This window comes from Balaenoptera acutorostrata, chromosome 14 (genome assembly GCF_949987535.1).
Source record: "Balaenoptera acutorostrata chromosome 14, mBalAcu1.1, whole genome shotgun sequence".
Lineage (NCBI taxonomy): Eukaryota > Metazoa > Chordata > Mammalia > Artiodactyla > Balaenopteridae > Balaenoptera > Balaenoptera acutorostrata.
Window position 1 is genome coordinate 73679399 of NC_080077.1, and position 19628 is coordinate 73699026.

The 19628-nt window shown below is 45.4% G+C and overlaps 1 protein-coding gene across 3 annotated transcripts in view; it reads right to left on the reverse strand.

Annotated features, from left to right (window-relative positions):
- Nucleotides 1-18980, reverse strand: part of MRAP2 (melanocortin 2 receptor accessory protein 2) — a 46824-nt gene extending 27844 nt beyond the window's left edge. Inside the window, exons 1-2 of one of the 3 annotated variants that reach the window (XM_057527992.1) lie at nt 18796-18980; nt 3466-3598 (exon numbers count right to left, since the gene is read on the reverse strand). In XM_057527992.1, the coding sequence (XP_057383975.1) occupies nt 3466-3592 (127 nt within the window). In that variant the 5' untranslated portion in view covers nt 3593-3598; nt 18796-18980. Of the gene's footprint in view, nt 1-3465; nt 3599-18641; nt 18729-18795 lie in introns of those variants that run through there. The other 2 variants (XM_057527993.1, XM_057527994.1) reach the window with 2 other exon arrangements.
- Between the last annotated feature and the right edge of the window lie 648 nt (nt 18981-19628).

Consider the following 19628-nt stretch of genomic DNA (forward strand, 5'->3'; position numbering starts at 1 on the left):
AGCACCCTTCCATGGCTCTCCACCAGGCTCAGCACAGAAGGAGCAGACAAAATGCCCATTTCCCAGTTTCTCCCTGGAAAGAATTTAACTATTTACTCTGCAGTTGCTGCCTGAGGTTCTGCTTCTAATCAAACTGTATCTAGGCACTGACCACAATCCTCTCCTTCCGGACACAGACAGGTCTTGACACACCCTCAGTTACTAGGAGCTACTAATACAAAGAAGTTTGCCTGAACAATCATACAAGTTTGAGAGAAAACTAAGATCTCAGGCCTGGCTGAATGACAAGGTTCATTTCCTATATAAGACCACTCTGCTAAGACTGGAGTGGTGGCTCTTTTATCTAATGCACAGAAACCAACACAGAGAGTCAAGGAGACTGACGAAATAGAGGAATGTGTTCCAAACAAAAGAATAAGATAAATCTCCAGAAACAGATCTTAGTGAGAATTCAAAATAGGAGCTTAGGGGTAAGCTCCTTGACATCACTCTTGGTAATGATTTTTTGGATTTAACACCAAAAGCAAAGGGAACAAAGGCAAAAATAAACACGAGGGAGAAGGAAACCATCAACAAAATGAAAAGGCAAATTATGGACTTTGAGAAAACATTTGCAAATCACATATCTGGTAAGGGGTTAATATCCAAAATATACAAGGAACTCATACAACTCAATAGCAAAAAAACAATGCAATTTAAAAATGGGCAAAGGGGGACTTCCCTGGTGGTGCAGAGGTTAGGAATCTGCCTGCCAATGCAGGGGTCACGGGTTCGAGCCCTGATCTGGGAGGATCCCGCATGCCGCGGAGCAACTAGGCCCCTGCACCACAACTACTGAGCCTGTGCTCTAGAGCCCACGAGCCACGACTACTGAAGCCCGTGTGCCTGGAGCCCGTGCTCCACAACAAGAGAAGCCACCGCAATGAGGAGGCCTGCGCACCGCAGTGGGGGGTGGCCCCCGCTCGCTGCAACTAGAGAAAAGCCCACGTGCAGCAACGAAGACCCAACACAGCCAAAAATTAAAAAAAAAAAAAAAAAAAAGGGCAAAGGGCCTGAATAGACATTTTTCCAAAGAAGATATCCAAATGGTCAACAGGTACATGAAAATGTGCTCAACATTGCTAATCTTTAGAAAAATGCAATTCAAAACCTCAAAGAGATATCATCTCACCACTGTTAGAATGTCTGTTACCAAAAAGACAAGAGATAACAACTGTTGGTGAGGATGCGGAGAAAAGGGAGCCCTTGTGCATTGTTGGTAGGAATGTAACTGGTGCAGCCACTATGAAAAACAGCACGAAATTTCCTCAAGAAATTAGAAGTAGAACTACCATATGATCCCGCTTTCCCATTTCTGGATATATATCCAAAGGAAATGAAAGCGTTATCTTGAAGAGGATATCTATACTCCCATGTTCATTGTAGCATTATTCACAATAGCCAAGGTATGGAAACAACTTAACTGTCTATTCATGGATGAATGGATTAATTAAATGTTATAGATAGATAGATGATAGATAGATGTTTGAGTATTATTTGGCCTTTAAGAAGAAGGAAATACTGTCATTTATGACAACATTTGTGAAACTGGAGGGCATTATATGAAGTGAAATAAACGAGGCAGAGAAAGACAAATAGCACATGATATCACTTTTATGTAGACTCTAAAAAAAAGTGAAGAAGTCGAACTCATAGAAACAGAGAGTAGAAAAGTGGTTGCCAGGGGCTGGGGGATTGGGGAAATCAGGAGAGGTTGGTAAAAGAGTATAAACTGTCAGCTATAAGATGAATAAGATCTAAGGATCTAATGTATAACATGGAAAGTATAGTTGATAACACTGTTTTGTACAATTGAAATTTGCAAGAGAATAGAACTTAAATGTTCTCACCAACAAATAAACAATCAAACAAATACATACCTGAGGTGATGGATGTGTTAATTAACTTGATGGGGGGAATCTTTTCACAATATATAAAATATATCAAATTACCACTTTGTATACTTTAAATATATTACAATTTTATTTGTCAAGTATACCTCAATGAAGCTGAAAAAAATAGAAAGCCCACTTTGCAAGTAGGAGTGAGGAATCATGAATGCCAAGACAGCTTAGAGTGGCAGCGGCCAGGAAACACAAAAGAAGTGAAAGCATTTCCTTTGCCACATTTGCATCTTCAGTTCTAGTCTCTCTTGTATTTCCTAGCATGTTCCATTAATCTGAGCCGGATGGAGTTAGAGTCTGTCATACAGAGTGACGTAAGTCAGAAAGAGAAAAACAAATACAGTATGCTAACACATATATACGGAATCTAAGGAAAAAAAAAAAAAAAGGCCATGAAGTACCTAGTGGCAAGACGGGAATAAAGACACAGACCTACTAGAGAATGGACTTGAGGATATGCGGAGGGGGTGGGGTGAGATGTGACAGGGTAAGAGAGTGTCATGGACATATATACACTACCAAATGTAAAATAGATAGCTAGTGGGAAGCAGCCTCATAGCACAGGGAGATCAGCTAGCACAGGGAGATCAGCTCGGTGCTTTGTGACCACCTAGAGGGGTGGGATGGGGAGGGTGGGAGGGAGGGAGATGCAAGAGGGAAGAGATATGGGAACATATTGTATATGTATAACTGATTCACTTTGTTATAAAGCAGAAGCTAACACACCATTGTAAGGCAATTATACTTCAATAAAGATGTTTAAAAAAAAAAAAAAAAGAACCTACGATTTTTATGGTGCTGCGGACATTCATTCCGAAACAAGCAAACATCTCTGGAATACTTATGGGGTAACCACGACAGGACCCAGTAGTGGGCAGCACTTTCTGCTTGTTATGTCAACTCTGCTTAAGGAAACTGAGCTGCTTCATGCTGGCCAGTCAGCAGACACTTATGACTGGAGGTGGATGGTAACCTTTCATAGAGTTATATTTCCTTGCTCTGTGCTGGATCATTAATCACTCCAATAACACAAAGCACAATGCATGCCTATAACACAGAGCTGGGAATGACTGCGGGCTATTCTGGTCCATCACTATGAACACACACAGACAGACTGCTTTCCACAGCCCCAGAAACCCAGCGGGGCTGAAAGGACGTTGCGGACTGTTACAAGAGAAGGTTCTTCAAATTAGAATTCCAAATTCTATTTCTGTACACATTTTTGATGGTCCAAATGTTCACATGGTTTCAGAGAGCTAGCATCATTAATTTTTCTAAAATCTCAATTTGAAAGTGACATTGATTCATGTTCCCCCACTAAGGGAATCTTTCAAGTTCTTCGTCAATCATATTATACATCCCTGAGCAGTGAGCCTATATTTGGAGGGGGTGTTTTCCAGGGATTTGGGGGTAGAGGACAGATTTCTATAAAAAGGATGTTCAGGAAAAGTAAACACTGGGGATTTCACAGGTTAAAGCAAACACACATCATGCTTACAATGGGGAATTGCACACGACTTACATTTGTGAGCCTTCAGTCCTTCAAAGGAAACTGGTCCAATCTCATAATACTCATATTCCCAGGTGTAATCAGAATTAGATGCAGATTGCTGGGACGTCCTGTTAGAAACTAACCTCTGGGCAGACATCTCCACCTGCAGAAATGGAGAAAGGCAAGTGTAGAGTCTGTTAACGCATCCACATTGTCCTTGACCATGCTCAGGAGGTCAGCAGGCAACGGCCTCAGGAAGGTCCTATCCACCAGGTCAGGGACAGCCCTCCCTGGCTGCCTGCATTCCCAGTGGCCATTACTTCCTTTTATCTCTCCACGAGACTGGTGTGTATTATTTGCAACCAGAGGCCATGTCTTCTTTCATGGTTGTTCCCCCAGAACTTAAACCAGTGCCTGGCACATAACCAACTTCCAATAACTGATGAAAGAAGGAAGTAAGGAGGGGGAGAGTGTATCAAAATCTCTGAGATCACGACTTCAGCCTCATCACCTATCACCACCTATACAGAGCCTACAGAGAATAAATAAAATCAGTATCAGAAGAGAAGAAGCTCAGTAGACCTCTACTGGGCACCTACCATGCAAAAATAAAGACATGCAACCTATGTCTAATGAAATAAGGGTGAAGAAAAAAGAAGGGGTCAACAGAAGTCACATCATTGGAGAAGATCTTCAGTGGAATCCCCAATCCTGGTCACTGCTAACTCCTGAAATCTGTCCTATTTTCAGGATGTCCCAATGTCTTGTTTGTTATAATTTGAGATTTAAAAATGGTGACTTCTTTGCGAGACGAGGTTGTACTGTGCAGCATGGATACCAAAGGCGACAAGTCCACAGAGCCAATATTCAGTACTGAGCATCTGCTGTATGTGAGGCACCATACATTGTGGGCTAGGAGGAGATGTTAGACCAGGACTCCAGAGACCTCCCCTAATAATGGGGAAAGAACACTAAGTGACAACAGTAATATAAGGGAAAATCTGAATAAAGTACCAGCCAAAACCAAGATCCACTGAGCAGTATAACCACTGGATCCCACTCCACAAGAGCTTTCTGAAGCTCCCCTTCTCCCACCTGCCATGGGTCAGTACCACCTACCACTGCCATTAGGGCACAACCCCCAGAGAAACTGAGGCAAAATCACCACCACCCCTCTGGCCCAAGGCACGAGTCTCACCTTTCCTTCTTCCATTCTTCCCCAGGCCAGTCCTGGACCCCACAGAAACAGACTCCAACCCCTCACATTTTATTGTTCAAAAGATGGTGTGCTCTGACCCAGAGACGCGTGCCAGTATCAGAATTAGAGGGTGACTCTGAGTGCCCAGACAGGCAAATCACTCCTCCAAAGGTAGAAGAGAATGTACCAATTGTCCTTTGGGAAAGAAAGCTACACAAATTTTAAGAAAAGCTGACCTTTGAGTAAGGATTCAGTTACCTTCCTAATACCGGCACAAAAATAACATAAAATCATTACCACCATATCTTCTTTGGCATTTCTAGTATTTGAAAAAGAGTTGATTTCCCTCGACCATGAAATAGACGAGGGTTTTCATCGTTGTTCTCCCTCCATTTGCTATGTTGCCAGGGAAGACACCTCAGCTCTCCCAGCCACATTTTCCTCATCTGCAAAACCGACCATCCTGACTTCCTGTTGTTGGAAGGAAGTGGTTCTGGCTACAGTCACTAATTGACACCATCATCACCCACCTGGCCCACTTCTTGAGCCTCTTGTTTTTTCTGCTTCTACTCTTACAGATCCGTTGCAATCCATTCTCCACACATCAGGCAAAGATCTTTTAAAAAGACAAATTGCCCTTGTCACTCTTTTGCTTAGTAATTTTAAGTGGCTTCCCATTGCTCCAAGGACAAAGTCCAAAATCCTTAAAATGTCTTACAAGGTCATGGCTTGAGCCCTGCTGTCTCCTCTCATCTTGCCTCCTACCCTATACCAAGCCACACTTGGATTTCTTGCAGTTCCTCAAATACTTCATGCTCCCTGCAACGGGCACACATACTGTGCCCTCTGGCAGGAGTATCCCTCCTACCACTTCATCCTAACCCACCCCTCCTTCTCTGCATACTCTTGTCATCTACACCGGAATCAGCAAATCCAGCCCACTACCTGTTTTTGTATAGCCTGCAAGTGAAAAGTATTTTAATATATTTAACGGTTGGGGAAAAAAATCAAAAGAATGATATTATTTCATGACCTGAGAGAATTATGTGAAATTCAAATATCAGAGTCAATAAATAAGGCTTTATTGGAACACAGCTACCCTCGTTTTTGTATCTTTTGTCTTCTCTAGCACTATAACAGCTGAGTAGTTGTGACAGAGATAGTAGAGCCACAAAAACCTAAAATATTTACTTTCTGATATTTTATAGAAAAAGTTTGCCAACCCCTCCCCGCCTTGAGAGCCATGGGAAAAAAATGATCTGAGCTTCTGTTTTCCCATCAGGAGAATGAAGGTGATAACAGTACCTACATCATGGAGTTGCTGTAAAGATTAAATGTGATGTTGCATGAAATGTGCATAGCCAGGACCCAGGTTGAGATCAATCAAGAGTAGCCAGCACTATTATTATAAGCTAAGAAATGCTAGTCTGGCATAGAAAAGCCTAGGTTTATTCTTTAGACAACACCAACTCCCCTGTCAGCCAGTTCCTAACTTCACCATGTGGTTAATTGATCTGTGTGATCTAGACAAATGAATAAAATTACTATAATAAAAAATAAGTCAAAAGGCATTCGTTTCAATGGTTTAAACATCATAATGAGAAACATACATCATGGGATTCATGATGTTTCATCAAGTCAAAAATATGGTAATAATTTCTCTTTTTTTAAGGAAAATAAGATGAAGTCTGGTATGAGCATACCATTTTTTTAAAAATTATTATTTATTTATTTATTTTTGGCTGTGTTGGGTCTTCGTTTCTGTGCGAGGGCTTCCTCTAGCTGCGGCAAGTGGGGGCCACTCTTCATCACGGTGCGCGGGCCTCTATCGTTGCCTTTCATTGCGGAGCACAGGCTCCAGACGCGCAGGCTCAGTAGCTGTGGCTCACGGGCCTAGTTGCTCCGCGGCATGTGGGATCTTCCCAGACCAGGGCTCGAACCCATGTCCCCTGCATTAGCAGGCAGACTCTCAACCACTGCGCCACCAGGGAAGCCCACCATTTTTATTGGAAATCAGCATTACAGCCAATGTAATAAGCAGAGGGAGGCACTGGGCTTCATCTGGTGTCAAAAATAGAAAAATAGAAAAAAGTACATGAAACGATGGAGAAAATAAAGATGAGAGAGTGTTTTCCATGCTCTGAGCATCACTCCCCATGGCTATGCTCTTCTCCACATCCGTGCACAGTGGTTCCCCATCCGTGGCCTCCCAGGCCCATGGGACCAGGGGGTCTTCCTATCGGCTCAGGAAGAAGCATTAGCACCACCTGCACAGGGCCAGCCAGGAACTAGCAAGCAAAATATCTGTAAAAGGGTCAGATACCAAGAAGCATCAACCACTTACCTACCACAGAGAGAGTGTCTTTTCATTCCTTCTTTTTCTCTCCCTTACACCATTCCTGTTCTTCTAAGTGAACTATTTAAGGATGGAGGGAGACCATAGGTGAAAAGGTCCTGAGAGTGGAAAGGCTACCCTTTAAGAGAGGACACCTGACAGATGCCTGGAGACAAGAGGTTCTCTGGGGAAGCAGAATAGGATGCCGGCCACCCCCCTCCCACCCAAGCAGTCACCGTTGTGGAGGACTTCAGATAAAAGGAGCGGCTTGTGTTTTCACTGGCTATTTCCTCTCAGTTCTTGAATTCCAAAGATAGATTTGGAGGATAGAACCTCTGGCTTCTGCTTTCACCTCGCACCCTTGAAAAAGTTCATGAGGTAATGTTTTCATGCAAGTCTCAGATCAACCAGCTTGGGCCAGCCATCACATGCACAAGGACAAACAACAAACAGAAGGCACGATTCTGTATATAATGTCCATTGTCGTAGTTCAGGGTTGCCTTTCTGAGCTTTGCAGACACAGAAGCTAGCACTGTTTCACCATTTGGAAACTGCCAGCATGTCTGGGTATCAGCCTCCAGAGGGTGATATTCTCATCACAGTGAGGAATGTCTGGGCCTTAACACGCACTGAGGGAGAGGCGGGGGGGTGCGCACCGAGGCTTACTCACGGGGTGCTGGAATCAGCTGCTCTCTTCAGAACACAGCAAACAGGAAACGCAGGGCTCGGCGTGTGGCTGCCTTCTGCAGCCACCCTGCTCCTGCACACCCCCTCCTGAGAGTCTCCTAATGTCAGGTTTCTTCATAATATTAGCATCATTAAAACTAACCTCTTCCAGAGGAAGCATATCCCAAACAAGCCTCCAGGAGCTGCACGGAGAGACTAATTGATCTCTTGAGCGTCTTGCCAACAACGATAATGAAAAATTATGACTGCACCTCACAGCCCCACCTGAAAAGGAAGTTTACCTTTTCCAGGTGTGCACAGGGTAGTTTAGGCCAGCTTATGGGGGTGGGAGAGGGAGGGAAGACCTCAAACGCAAACAGAGAGGGCTATTAGCAGGTCCCAGACACCTCTCATGGCGGTCTAAACAACCCTCTTCTCCCACCCACATTCCCAACACTTTCATCTCTTCTTTCAATTATCCAGTCTTTCATCCTCCAACCCAGATTCCCACACCACTCCTGAGCACCCTCTTGCCTTCTTAAAGACAGGTCACGCAATTCTCTCCACCTCCCTGAATTTGGGAAGATGTATATGGACATGGAACCTCCCATGGAGTGACTAAAAACCCTTCATCAATAGCCTTGGTGGGTCACGTTGGGTACATGGGCCAGGGGAGCTGTTTCCTTGGAACTGGACCTTTATTTCCATGTTAAGGGGTAGACATCAGCACGTGAGTTTTCCAAGTGGCCACCAACTCAGGGACGGGACTAGCACATTAAAGAGAGAACCAAAAGATGCCTATAAACCCTAAAAAATGAGCACACGTGCACGCACGCACACAAAACTGACAACACAGCCAGGAAGATACCCCAAGCAGCTGTTGGCCAGTGCCACAGACCCAAAGACCCAAGGTGATCAGCTTGTATGGAGGCAGACCTAATGACCCATTTGGATTTGAGATCAAAATTCCCAGCTGCAGTCATTCTATCTTCTTTCTGTTCAATTCCCAAATTCCAAAAGTGGGCATGCCACCCAGGATGCCAACCTCCATTCTGACCTGGGCCATGAAGGTCTCATTAATTACTTATTCTTATCTCTTTCTTCCTTCTATTCCTAGGAACAACTATCCCCATCACAACAGAGAAGTCACACTCTTGACCCATCACCCTTTCTCTCTCCCAGCCAAGACATCCAAAAAACCAAAGGTAAAGTCTGGCCAGGCTACATTCTGGTCACTGAGGAGCCCAAGGTCAGAACTTCAGAAGCACAGCTTTAGAAGCTTAATTCCCTCATTGCGCAGAGGTCTGACCAGGCACCCAATCAGAACTGACGGTGCACTCAGCTTACCTGCATCTATGTGGGGAGGACCAAACAGAGAAAATGAGAAGTCTGCAAGGTTATGAGTCTGGCTCATGGTTAGACCAGAGCCAGCTGGATATTCCTAAAGCATTTCTAAAAGGCACTATATCCCAGTAAGGAATCCGTTTGACCCCTAAAATCCGAACCTCCAAGGTCCCCTCCCAGGGCAGTGCTTAACAAACGCTGACATGGTCTTCTTCTCAGAACACTGCTCTTTTTTATAGAATCCGTGCAAACCACATTCTACCTGCACTTGTCACTTTAATTCTCAAGTTTGCAGATTCCTGTTCTGTGAATCCATTTTAAGTCAGCAGCTTCTTTTGAGGGTGTGGATTTTTACTTTCTTCAATTAAAGAGGCAATGCTTCCAGGACTTTAGACTTTAGTCCTCCTCCTAACTATTATCTTTTGACTTGAGCCTGCATCTTACTTTTGAAGTCTGAGATTCTGGCCACTCACTTCAGGCTAGAGATGTTACACACACACACACACACACACACACACACACACACACACACACGGTTCCTCCTCCCTTCTCAAAAGGACATACCTCCCAAATTTCTCTACATTATCAAGGTTTATGCCTTCCTGGGTATTTCCTAGAAAGCACTCAGTTACTCAGCAGACTTCAAAAACGTGGTGGCTGCAACTGGCAGAGAAATTCTGGACGCGTCTTCCCCCCGCCTCTCCCCACTGGATGCGTCTTCCCCCCGCCTCTCCCCACTTCTCCCCTGCACAGCAGCAGCTTATTTCTAGGAACAAAACATGGAACAAAAAGTGTTTGCAAGCCTTAAGATTTCCTGTCTGAATATCAGAGTCAATGCCAATAGAAGAACAACTTCTAAAACTAGAGACGAAACTTAATATTTCGTACAGCTAGATATTCAGCCAATACCTGAAATGCAGAGATGCTGAATTAACGAGCGGGCATCCTTCCTCCACCAGCTGTTGCCTCAAAGAGGATAAGAGGATAAGGGGTGGGTCCTACACCCCCCTCCTCTAGTTATATTCTGGGCACCTACATAGTTGTAAATAGGCTGAAAAGTACTTTTTAAAGTTGGTGCTTCCCGGCTCTGTGGTACTCCCTGGGTCAGCCCAGCAAACGGTTATTGCATGACCTACTGGAGGCGGGGGGACACAATGGCTGTCCTTGAGCCCTTTGGAGGGGGTCTCTGGAGATGGTAACAGACCTCTGCAATACACCACAGCACAGGCTATGCTAGGAGCGCACGAACCAATCCTCCGGCGGCACTCTCTTCCTTCTGGTCTCTTTTCCATCAGGGCAGGGGCCTCCCCTGCTTGCTCACCGCTGTATTTCCAGTAACCCACCCAAAACCTGGCTCATATCAGACATGCAATAAGTACTTATCGAGTCAGTTTCTTATGATGTGGAAAAGCCACAAAATTATCTTCTTTCACCCTTTCTCAACCCTAAACCCTAGAGCAGAGTTCTCCCATTCTAACAGAGACTTCAGCTGGACAGAGAGAAGAACATCAGGCCCACACAGGGAAAAAACACCCAAGAAAGAGGCTGTAAAGGCTCCATCTGGGAAGGATTTCCCGAGAAGTGACCAGGCACGGCTCTGAGATGCGTGTGGAGGTGGCAGGCACACTGCCCTCAGCTCTGCAGATTTAGGGACCTGGGTTTCCACAGTCCTCCAGGGCTGAGGCGGTCACGCTGACCAAGCGAAGGAGAATGATTTATAACCAGAGCATCCATTTGTGGAATGACAATAACGAACAAAATGGCCAAGCAGATCAGAGCATGTGTTTTACACAGTCTGGGGAACAAAATTGAAGATTAGATTCACCACATTAGCTGGTGAATGTGGAATTAGGGCAAAGGACTCATGTTATATAATATACCCCATTGCACACAAGACAGGATGCTCTGCTGTTTGTCCTTTATCCCAACATGGATGCCCTGTTGCAGCCACAAAGTGAGGACACTCTCACCAGTGGTGGGGTTGGTGTCCCCACCATGGAAGTGTCATCTGGTTAGTGAACTCCTGCCTCTTTCTGGACCTTGCTTTTCTTGGTCTGGACTTCAAAATAGTCTAGGCATGTGGAGGACACCAGTAGAATCCCAAATTGACCACTCTCTTATAATTAGGTTTTTTGTGTTCCTATTACTATTTATTTTTTGCTTTATTCCTGAGCCTTCCGTAAAAGTATGGCAGAAGATCTAAATAGACGTTTCTCCAAAGAAGACATACACATGGCCAAAAAGCATGTGAAAAGATGCTCAACATCACTAAATATCAGAGAAATGCAAATCAAAACTACAATGTTGGAGAGGGTGTGGAGAAAAGGGAACCCTCCTACACTGTTGGTGGGAATCTAAATTGGTACAGCCACTATGGAGAACAGTATGGAGGTTCCTTAGAAAACTGAAAATAGAGCCACCATATGATCCTGCAATCCCACTCCTGGGCATGTATCCGGAGAAAACCATAATTCGAAAAGAGACATGTACCACAGTGTTCACTGCAGCACTACAATGAAAAAGAATGAATATATGTATATGTATAACTGAATCACTTTTAATTAATTTTTTTAAAGTTCTAGAGTCAAGTCAAAGAACCAGCTATCAAAAAGCAGTGCTTCGGGGCTTCCCTGGTGGTGCAGTGATTGGGAATCACCTGCCAGTGCAGGGGACACGGGTTCGAGCCCTGGTCCGGGAAGATCCCACATGCCGTGGAGCAACTAAGCCCGTGCGCCACAACTACTGAGCCTGTGCTCTAGAGCCTGCGAGCCACAACTACAGAGCCCGCGAGCCACAACTACTGAGCCCGCACGCCTAGAGCCCTTGCTCCACAACAAGAGAAGCCACTGCAATGAGAAGCCCGTGCAACTCAACGAGAGTAGCCCCTGCTCGCCACAACTAGAGAAAGCCCACCCGCAGCAACGAAGACCCAACGCAGCCAAAAATAAATAAATAAATAATAAATTTATTTTAAAAAAATTGGTACTTCATCATGAAATAACACTTCACACCCATTCAAATGGCTATTATCAAACAAACAAAAAAAAACCCAAACCAGAAAACAGTTAAGTGTTAGCAAGGATGCAGAGAAATTAGAACGCTTGTGTGTTGTTGTTAGGAAGATAAAATGGTGCGGCTGCTATGAAAGATAGCATAGTGGTTCCTCAAAAATGTAAATATGGACTACCTGATGACCCAGCATTTCCACCTCAGGGTATATACTCCAAAGAACAGAAAGCAGGGGTTCCAAGAGATATTTGTACCTCACCATTGCAGCATTATTCACAACAGCCAAAAGGAGGAAGCAATCCAAATGTACACTGCTGGATGAACGGATAAACATAATGTAGTATGTACGTGCAACGGAATATTATTCAGCCTTAGAAAAGGAAATTCAGACATATGCTACAACATGGATGAACCTTCAAAATACTATGCTAAGTGAAGTAAACCAGACACACAAGAACAAATATTGCATGATTCTACTTATATGGGGTATCTAGAGCACTCAGATTCATGGAGACAGAAAGTGGAATGGTGGTTGCCAAAGGCTGGGAGAAGGGGGGAATGGAGAGTTTTTGTTTAATGGATACAGAGTTTCAGTTTGGGAAGATGAAAAACTTCTAGAGACGGATGGTGGTGATGGTTGCACAACACTGTGAACGTACCTAATGCCACTGAGTTGTACGCTCAAATATGGTACATTTTATGTTATGTATATTTCACTCAGAAAAGGTTCTAAAATTTTTTAAATAAGAAAAGAATAATAATAAAAATCAACATTTCCTGACCAATGCACTAGGGCTGGGGGAGGGTAACTGAGAGCTCCCCAAAGTAAAAGCCCACCCAGGGGACAAAAGATGGTGCTGGGGCATCCAGGAACCCTCCCCGTGTGGGTCCTTCCTCCACGGCCAACCTTCAAGGATCCAGCTTTGCTCTGTTCAAGAGCCCTTGTGGCGCCTTCTTGCCAAGTAAAAGGAATACTCTGTCCTGGCTGTGAGGAATCACGCTTCCCTATGCCAGGGAGAAGCTGGCAGAATATTTATGCTGTGTCAGCCGTGGTCCTCCCACTCGGTCTAGTCCTGGAAATAGACTGCTTCCCAGTCTCTCCTTTCTATAAGTGTCACCTCCTATGGTCCGTGTCATTAGCCCACTGCATTTCAGCATAAGTCCACCACCAGTTATTCTTCCGAAGCTTCCGGGGCCTTCTCATGGATTACATTTAAAGTCTGTTGCTTCCCCAGGACAAAAAGGAAGTGCCTCAATCTCATAAAACCGGCTCCAGTCTCTGGGAGATGCTTCCTGGAGACCAGCTGGATTTCATGGACCCGGAAAATTGGAATGCTGACATTTATATTTTGCCAAGTAAGGAAACGTGTAAAAAACAACTATCATTAACAATTATTACTTCATAGACAAAAAGTTATTTTAAGCACCCTCCAAGTAGGAGAGATATAATCTCACAATAAAAATAGTCAGTCCTCTGCAAGAAAGGAAAGTCGGCTGTCTGGCATCAGTATTTTCACAGCAAGCAGACAGTTCCATGCAGGTCTGCACTACATTGCCTCTGGCCACTGCACTCATGTGATAGCTACCTGGAATGGCTTAAATATTCACTCTCTCTGACAGCAAAGAGAAAGGGCTAAAAGAGCTGTAGTGAAATTCCCTTCCAGACCTATGACTCTAGAGCTTAATAAAAGACTAAGTTGCTTTCCAATTGCATCACAAACTCAAAGATGTGTGTCTGTTTGTGAAAACTGTGTGTGTATGTATGTATATGTGTGTGTGTGTGTTTGTGTGTGTGTGTGTGTGTGTGTGTGTGTGTAGTACAATATGGATAAGGTCCTACTATGGGCTGAGTTGTGTTCCCCAAAATTTATAGGTTGAAATCCTAGCTCCCAATACCTTTGGATGTGACTATATTTGGAAACAGAGTCTTTAAAGAGGTACTTAAGTTAAAATGAGGCTGTTGGGATGAGCCCTAATGCCATCTGACTGGTGTCCTTATAAGAAGAGGCGATTAGGACACACAGAGAGACACCAGGAGCACTCATGCACAGGGACAACCTTGTGAAGAGGCAGCAGAAAGACGGTCATCTATAAGCTAAACAGAGAGGACCAGAACAGATCCTTCCCTTACGGTCCTCAGAGGAAACCAACCCTGCTGACACCTTGATCTTGGACTTCCAGTCTCCAGAGCTGTGAGACAATGAATTTCTGTTGTTGAAGCCACTCAGATTCAGGTATTTTGTTACAGTGGTCCTAGCATACTAATACAGCTGCTGAAAGTAATTTTTTAAAACCAATGTTCTCTCTGATGAGTTAATTAGACAAACTCTCCTAGAAAAGCCATTAAAAATAACTTATTTTATACCAATCACTCCTACTCTCACCAAATAACAAATACATTTTTGGAAAGAAAAACAAATGCCATTAATCTATCCCACTATATGCCATCTTTAGCCACTACATTTATCATGGCCTCATCACCATGTCCTTCAAGGAGAAAGAACATGAACACATTAAAATTAGTATGAGTCAATTCAGCCCAACAAGGATATTCTCAATACTGTGAGCTTGACTTTGAGTGATTTAGTGGCGGTTGAAAAGTCAAGGCCTGTACCCTCAAAGAATTCAGAGAATTCAGGCTTGAATTTAGAACCATGCTTTCCCCTGCTGAATTTCACCCCCTTAAACACACACAAACACACACAGGTTGAGAAGCATCAAAAAAGCCCGATGACACAAACAGATAGCAGGTGCAACACAGTCATTAAGAAAGGAAGGGCTCATTATGGCAGAGGAGCCTGGGGTGGGGGGACCCTCAGAGATGGCCCTCTGAGTCTTTGCCCACTCTGTCCCACCTGCCAGCCTGCACTGCCATCTCTCACTCTCCAGACTCCTGCCTACCTTTGAGGGTAGGGCTCAGTCACCGTTTCCCCCATGGAATTCTGTCCAACTATCTCAGCCCCCGAGGACTCTTTCCCTTTTCTCAAATCCCATCACATGGATTACTTAAATCTGTCATTTTAATAACGAGACGGTATAAATCAGACTCCCTTGGTGCCTCTTATTGAACCCTCATACTGATTTATATAGATGCTAGGATAAAGCATGACAGCCAGATGAATTAAAGTTTTAATGGTACTAGGGAAACAACTGCCCTTTCCATTTTAATTAGTGGAATTTTTGAAACTCCTGGCATGAGTAAGACTAAGGAGAGCGAGATTGGCCATCTCTTAAATCACTTTGAGGATGATCTGGCAAACAAGCCTACTTTGTATTTATTGCTGATGGACTCTATCTCCAAGCAGCACACACTGTTCCTTACAGCCCTGAGCTGAATCATTCCTTTGACAAACAAGCAAGAAAGGAAGGGGACCAGGTATTTCAATCTCTGTTCTACAGAAAAGGAAATTTAAACTAAAGCAGTGGTTTAAGAGCTGCAGACAGAGTAGCAGGAAAGCTACACCTTCTAATGATCATTTTCTAACGATCTAATCCCTCGTAGGTCTCCCCTCTGTTTTCCTAGGACTGAGGGTGTCAAATAGCCCCCAAATCTTGGGTCACACCTGGTTCAACCTCTTGGAGCATCAATTTTAAGAGAAAACTTGGAAGACATTTTTATATTAAAAAAGTGAAGACACATTACAAAGTAAACTGCAAATATCAAATGGAAGCTCAAGATAAACATCTACTTGCTTCTGGCAGCCTTGGCCTCCGCTTTGGACTCCCAGAAAAACGGGATAACTCTCCTCGCCTGTGGAGGTAATTTAGTGGAAATTTTAAAGAAGCTCTGGTAGGAATATATGTAGGTTTACATGATATAGTTTCTAGTAGTTTCCAGATTTTCAGATCTTCATCATAAATTTCTGATTTTTTCTTTTTTTTTTTTAACAGAAGATAAAATTATATTTTCTGGGAAAATCTACACAAAGGTTAGGAGAAAGACAGGTAATGTTTATAAGCAATACCCTCACTCATCTCCTAGTTATTTTTTTTTTTTCTTATTCAACCAGGCAAATTCAGAGCCAATCCTTAAGGAAGCAGCTCCCTCAGCTGCCCCACCTTTGCCTTTAATTGTTGTTTTTGCTGTTCCCAAGTACATGCATGAGGAAAACAAGCGCACCTTTAGGGAGAATAATTACTTGAGGCTTATAAATTATTTTCACTTGAAGGGTTATGAAATGTACCAATGTTCTCTAGGCAGGGGAAAATTACATAGATCTGGGTAACACAGACACTAGCAATAATTAAACTGAGACTTTTAAAAAACATCCATCATTTTAGCATCTCATAGATCCTCTATGTAATCTTGGACCAAATACTTAATCCCTCTGTGCCTTAGTTTCATCATCTGTTAAATGGGAATGGTGATAATTATATTCCCTACTTCATGGGGGTGCTACAGGATTGAGAAAAAATTACAAAACACTTATAACTCTGCCTGACACGTAATAAGCTCCATGAGAATATCTATTTTTAAAAAAGCCCTGTCCTTATCACTGCTCTCACAACCCACGTTTGCTATTGAGCAGCTACTTCACACGATGGTTCATTCGGGCCTGGTGGGCCATTAAGACCCTCAGGTTTCTTCTCTCACATGAAATGCTGCTTAACGGGGCCACCCCATCCTTTACTTTTTTCATTGATTCTTTGAACCCAAATGCAGAACAGGACCTTCAACCCTACTGTGAGCCAAAACATTCTAGTATTATTATCTCTTGTCCAGAGATAAAATGGGTCTCAGAGAGTATCCTCCCAGATCTGTAATTGCCACAGCTCTGATAAATGTCCCCTCTATGTCTCTCTCCTGATGAGTGACACCAGGAGGTGCAGACTCAGGGACGATGCCTTGTGGTGTGTCCACTCTTCCTACGCCTTATCCTTAGGGATAGTATGATATTTCGTAAAACGCCTCTGCAAAGGCAGGACACACTTTAGATCATCCATGATGGGGAGGGGGGAGGGGACTGAGAATTCCGATTGGCAAAATATCTCAACATCTGGGGGCCTAGAGAAATGGGGAGGAGGAAGTTTACACTTTCCAGAAGGTGTTGATGATATTATTTGCAAGGTAAAAGACAGCCCCCCACTGTGAGCAGATGAAGTTAGCCTGGAAGAAACAATGGGGCAGCCGGGGTTAGGTATGCACACCCATGCTGAGGCAGTACGATAAACAATGGACACACACCTTGCACGCGTGCGTGCACACACACACACACGATTCATAAAACAATACCTGCCCTTGCACAAACAATGCACTCTGATGCTTTCTCTTCCCTTCTATTGAATTTCATGTTTTAAAAAATGCTGGTGCAACTCACTACACTGATAGCATTCCACTAAAGGTCACAACCCACAGTGGATATGGCATGCCCCAATCTACAGCCCCAGTAGGTTGCTAGGAAAGAGAAAGAAGTCCGTTTGGCATAAATTGAATTTGTAAATCCTTTCCTAGGTGGTCTTGAGCTAGCTTCTCTAAGAATTTGTTCTGGAGGGCTGCCAGGATTCAGTGTTTCCTTCTTTTGAAGTCTGCTGGCTCTGCTCTCATTTCTCAAGCCTGCTCTGAGGGACTGTGAAAGCTTTCACTGCTCTAGGATGCCTGCTATTTGGGCCTTGAACAATCCAGCCTGGTTTCAGGGTTTCCAGATCCTCTTAAAGGGATTTGGGCTGCCCTTCTCACATTGAAAAGAAGGAAATCTATTGGTAGCAACTCAGCCTTCCCCTGTCACCTGTTAATATCACCTCATCTTCCATAAACACTGGATGATATTCCCGATTCGAAGAAAACTCTTTATTGTTGGGCACCCCAGCTCCTGGCAGCCTCTCCTGCGTTCGGGACCCAATCCTTACAGCCGGGGGCCTTTCCTGCCTGCGTTCTCAGTGACGCGCCCCCAGGTGATGTACCTAAGGGCCACTGGTTCACAGTCCTAGTTTCCAGACCCTTCCTCCTCAGCATTAACTGGGGGATTCAACTGGGAAAACTTACCCAATATCTCAACCTAATTTTCTTCACAGGGAAACTGGAAATACGACCACTTACCTTTAGGGTTTTCATGAGAATTAATTTACACGTGGGAGTTCCCTTCTCCTCCCTGGAGTAGCAGGGACATTTCCCCCCAAGCTCGCTTTGCTTTCTGAACACCACGGAAGGTTTCGTTTTCGTCAGATGAAATCCACAGCATTATCTGGGATTGCCCGTGTCATCTAAACCGCGGCGGAAACCACAAAGCCTCCGAACAAGTTTCTAATGAGGCGACTCTTTGTCTTCCTCAATTGATTACGCAGAAAGGACGGAAACAGGGAGAAAAACGAAACCGGTATTTCCCTCTAATCAGTAAAATGACCTGCAGGCAGGCGCCCCAGCGCAAACGAAATGAATTAACCAACCGTCAAACCGGCATCATTCCCAGAGCCCGGCCCAAGGCAGGGGGCCCGCACCCGAGGGCTGCGGGCGGCGCGTTCCGCCTGGACCAGCAGGTCCCCCGCGCCCGGGTCGGGGGGCTCTCTCGCTTGCCGGGCACATCGGGGCTGGCCGTTCTCCCCCCGGGCGAGAGAAGGTGTGACGGGTCAGTGAGCGGGAGCGAGAGGAGGAAGCCCACCCTAGCCCCAAGCGCCGCGCTTTCAGCCTTTTCCGACGCCCTAGCGCAGGACACGCACATCATCCCGCTGCGAAGAAGGCTTTGAACTTGGGTGCTCTCCACGGCCCCGCACTCTTGCCCTGGGCACCCTCGAGCCCCAGATCTCCCCTCCCCGCTCCCATCCTCCAACTCCGCCAAACTAAAAACCACCCCCAAACCCGAGCGAGCCCGACCGTGGGAGCCGGAGGCGCACGCCCGCGGCGCCCCGTCCCGCCGGCGGTTACCGGCTCCTGCAAGGTGCGTGAGCGCCGCCGCCGCCTCCAGCCGCCTGGCCGGCGGGTGGCTCCCGGCGCTGCGGTGCGGCGGGAACGCGCGCTCCCGACCTGCGGCGGAGGCTGCGCGGGGCGCGGGGCGCGGGGCCGCCCCCGGCCCCACCCCACGAGCCCGAGGGCGCCGGGCCGGGAGGCGCGAGCTCGGCGGAACCCTCTGCGCCCGGGGGCGCTCGCGCACCGTCTGGATGAGAGCCTGCCGCGAGGAAGGGAAAGGAACCGGAGAGAATTGTTCGCCCTCCCGGCTGGGCAGTGCGTCCCCTTGGCTAACTTTGAGTGACAGGAGCCCAAGAGCTGAGCGAGAAGGAGTGCAGGATGCAGGATGGATGAGGGTTAGGAAAAATCCTCAGCAGTAGGGTTCAAGTTCAGTTATGCTGGGACCCTCCATCATGTGCTACTTTAATTACTACCTCAAATTTATCTCCTCCTGCCTCCTGGTACTGGCGCCCACCCAGTCAAATATCCCCCAAACGGAGCCCCCAAAGGATGGGACTGGGCCGGGCGTAGTTTCAAATCAGCGACGTGGCTCACTCCTCCCTTCCAGTAAATATTTACCGAGTCCGTCTTCCATGCCGGACACTGATCTGGGCGCTGAGAAAATAGCCTCCTGGAGTCTATATTCTAGTGTAGAGACAGGCAGTCAACAGAACAAATAAGTACATGTCCCATATGGATAGCGACACATGCTGTAGAGAAGAAATAACTCAGGAAGGGCACAGAAAATGTTGATGGCGGGG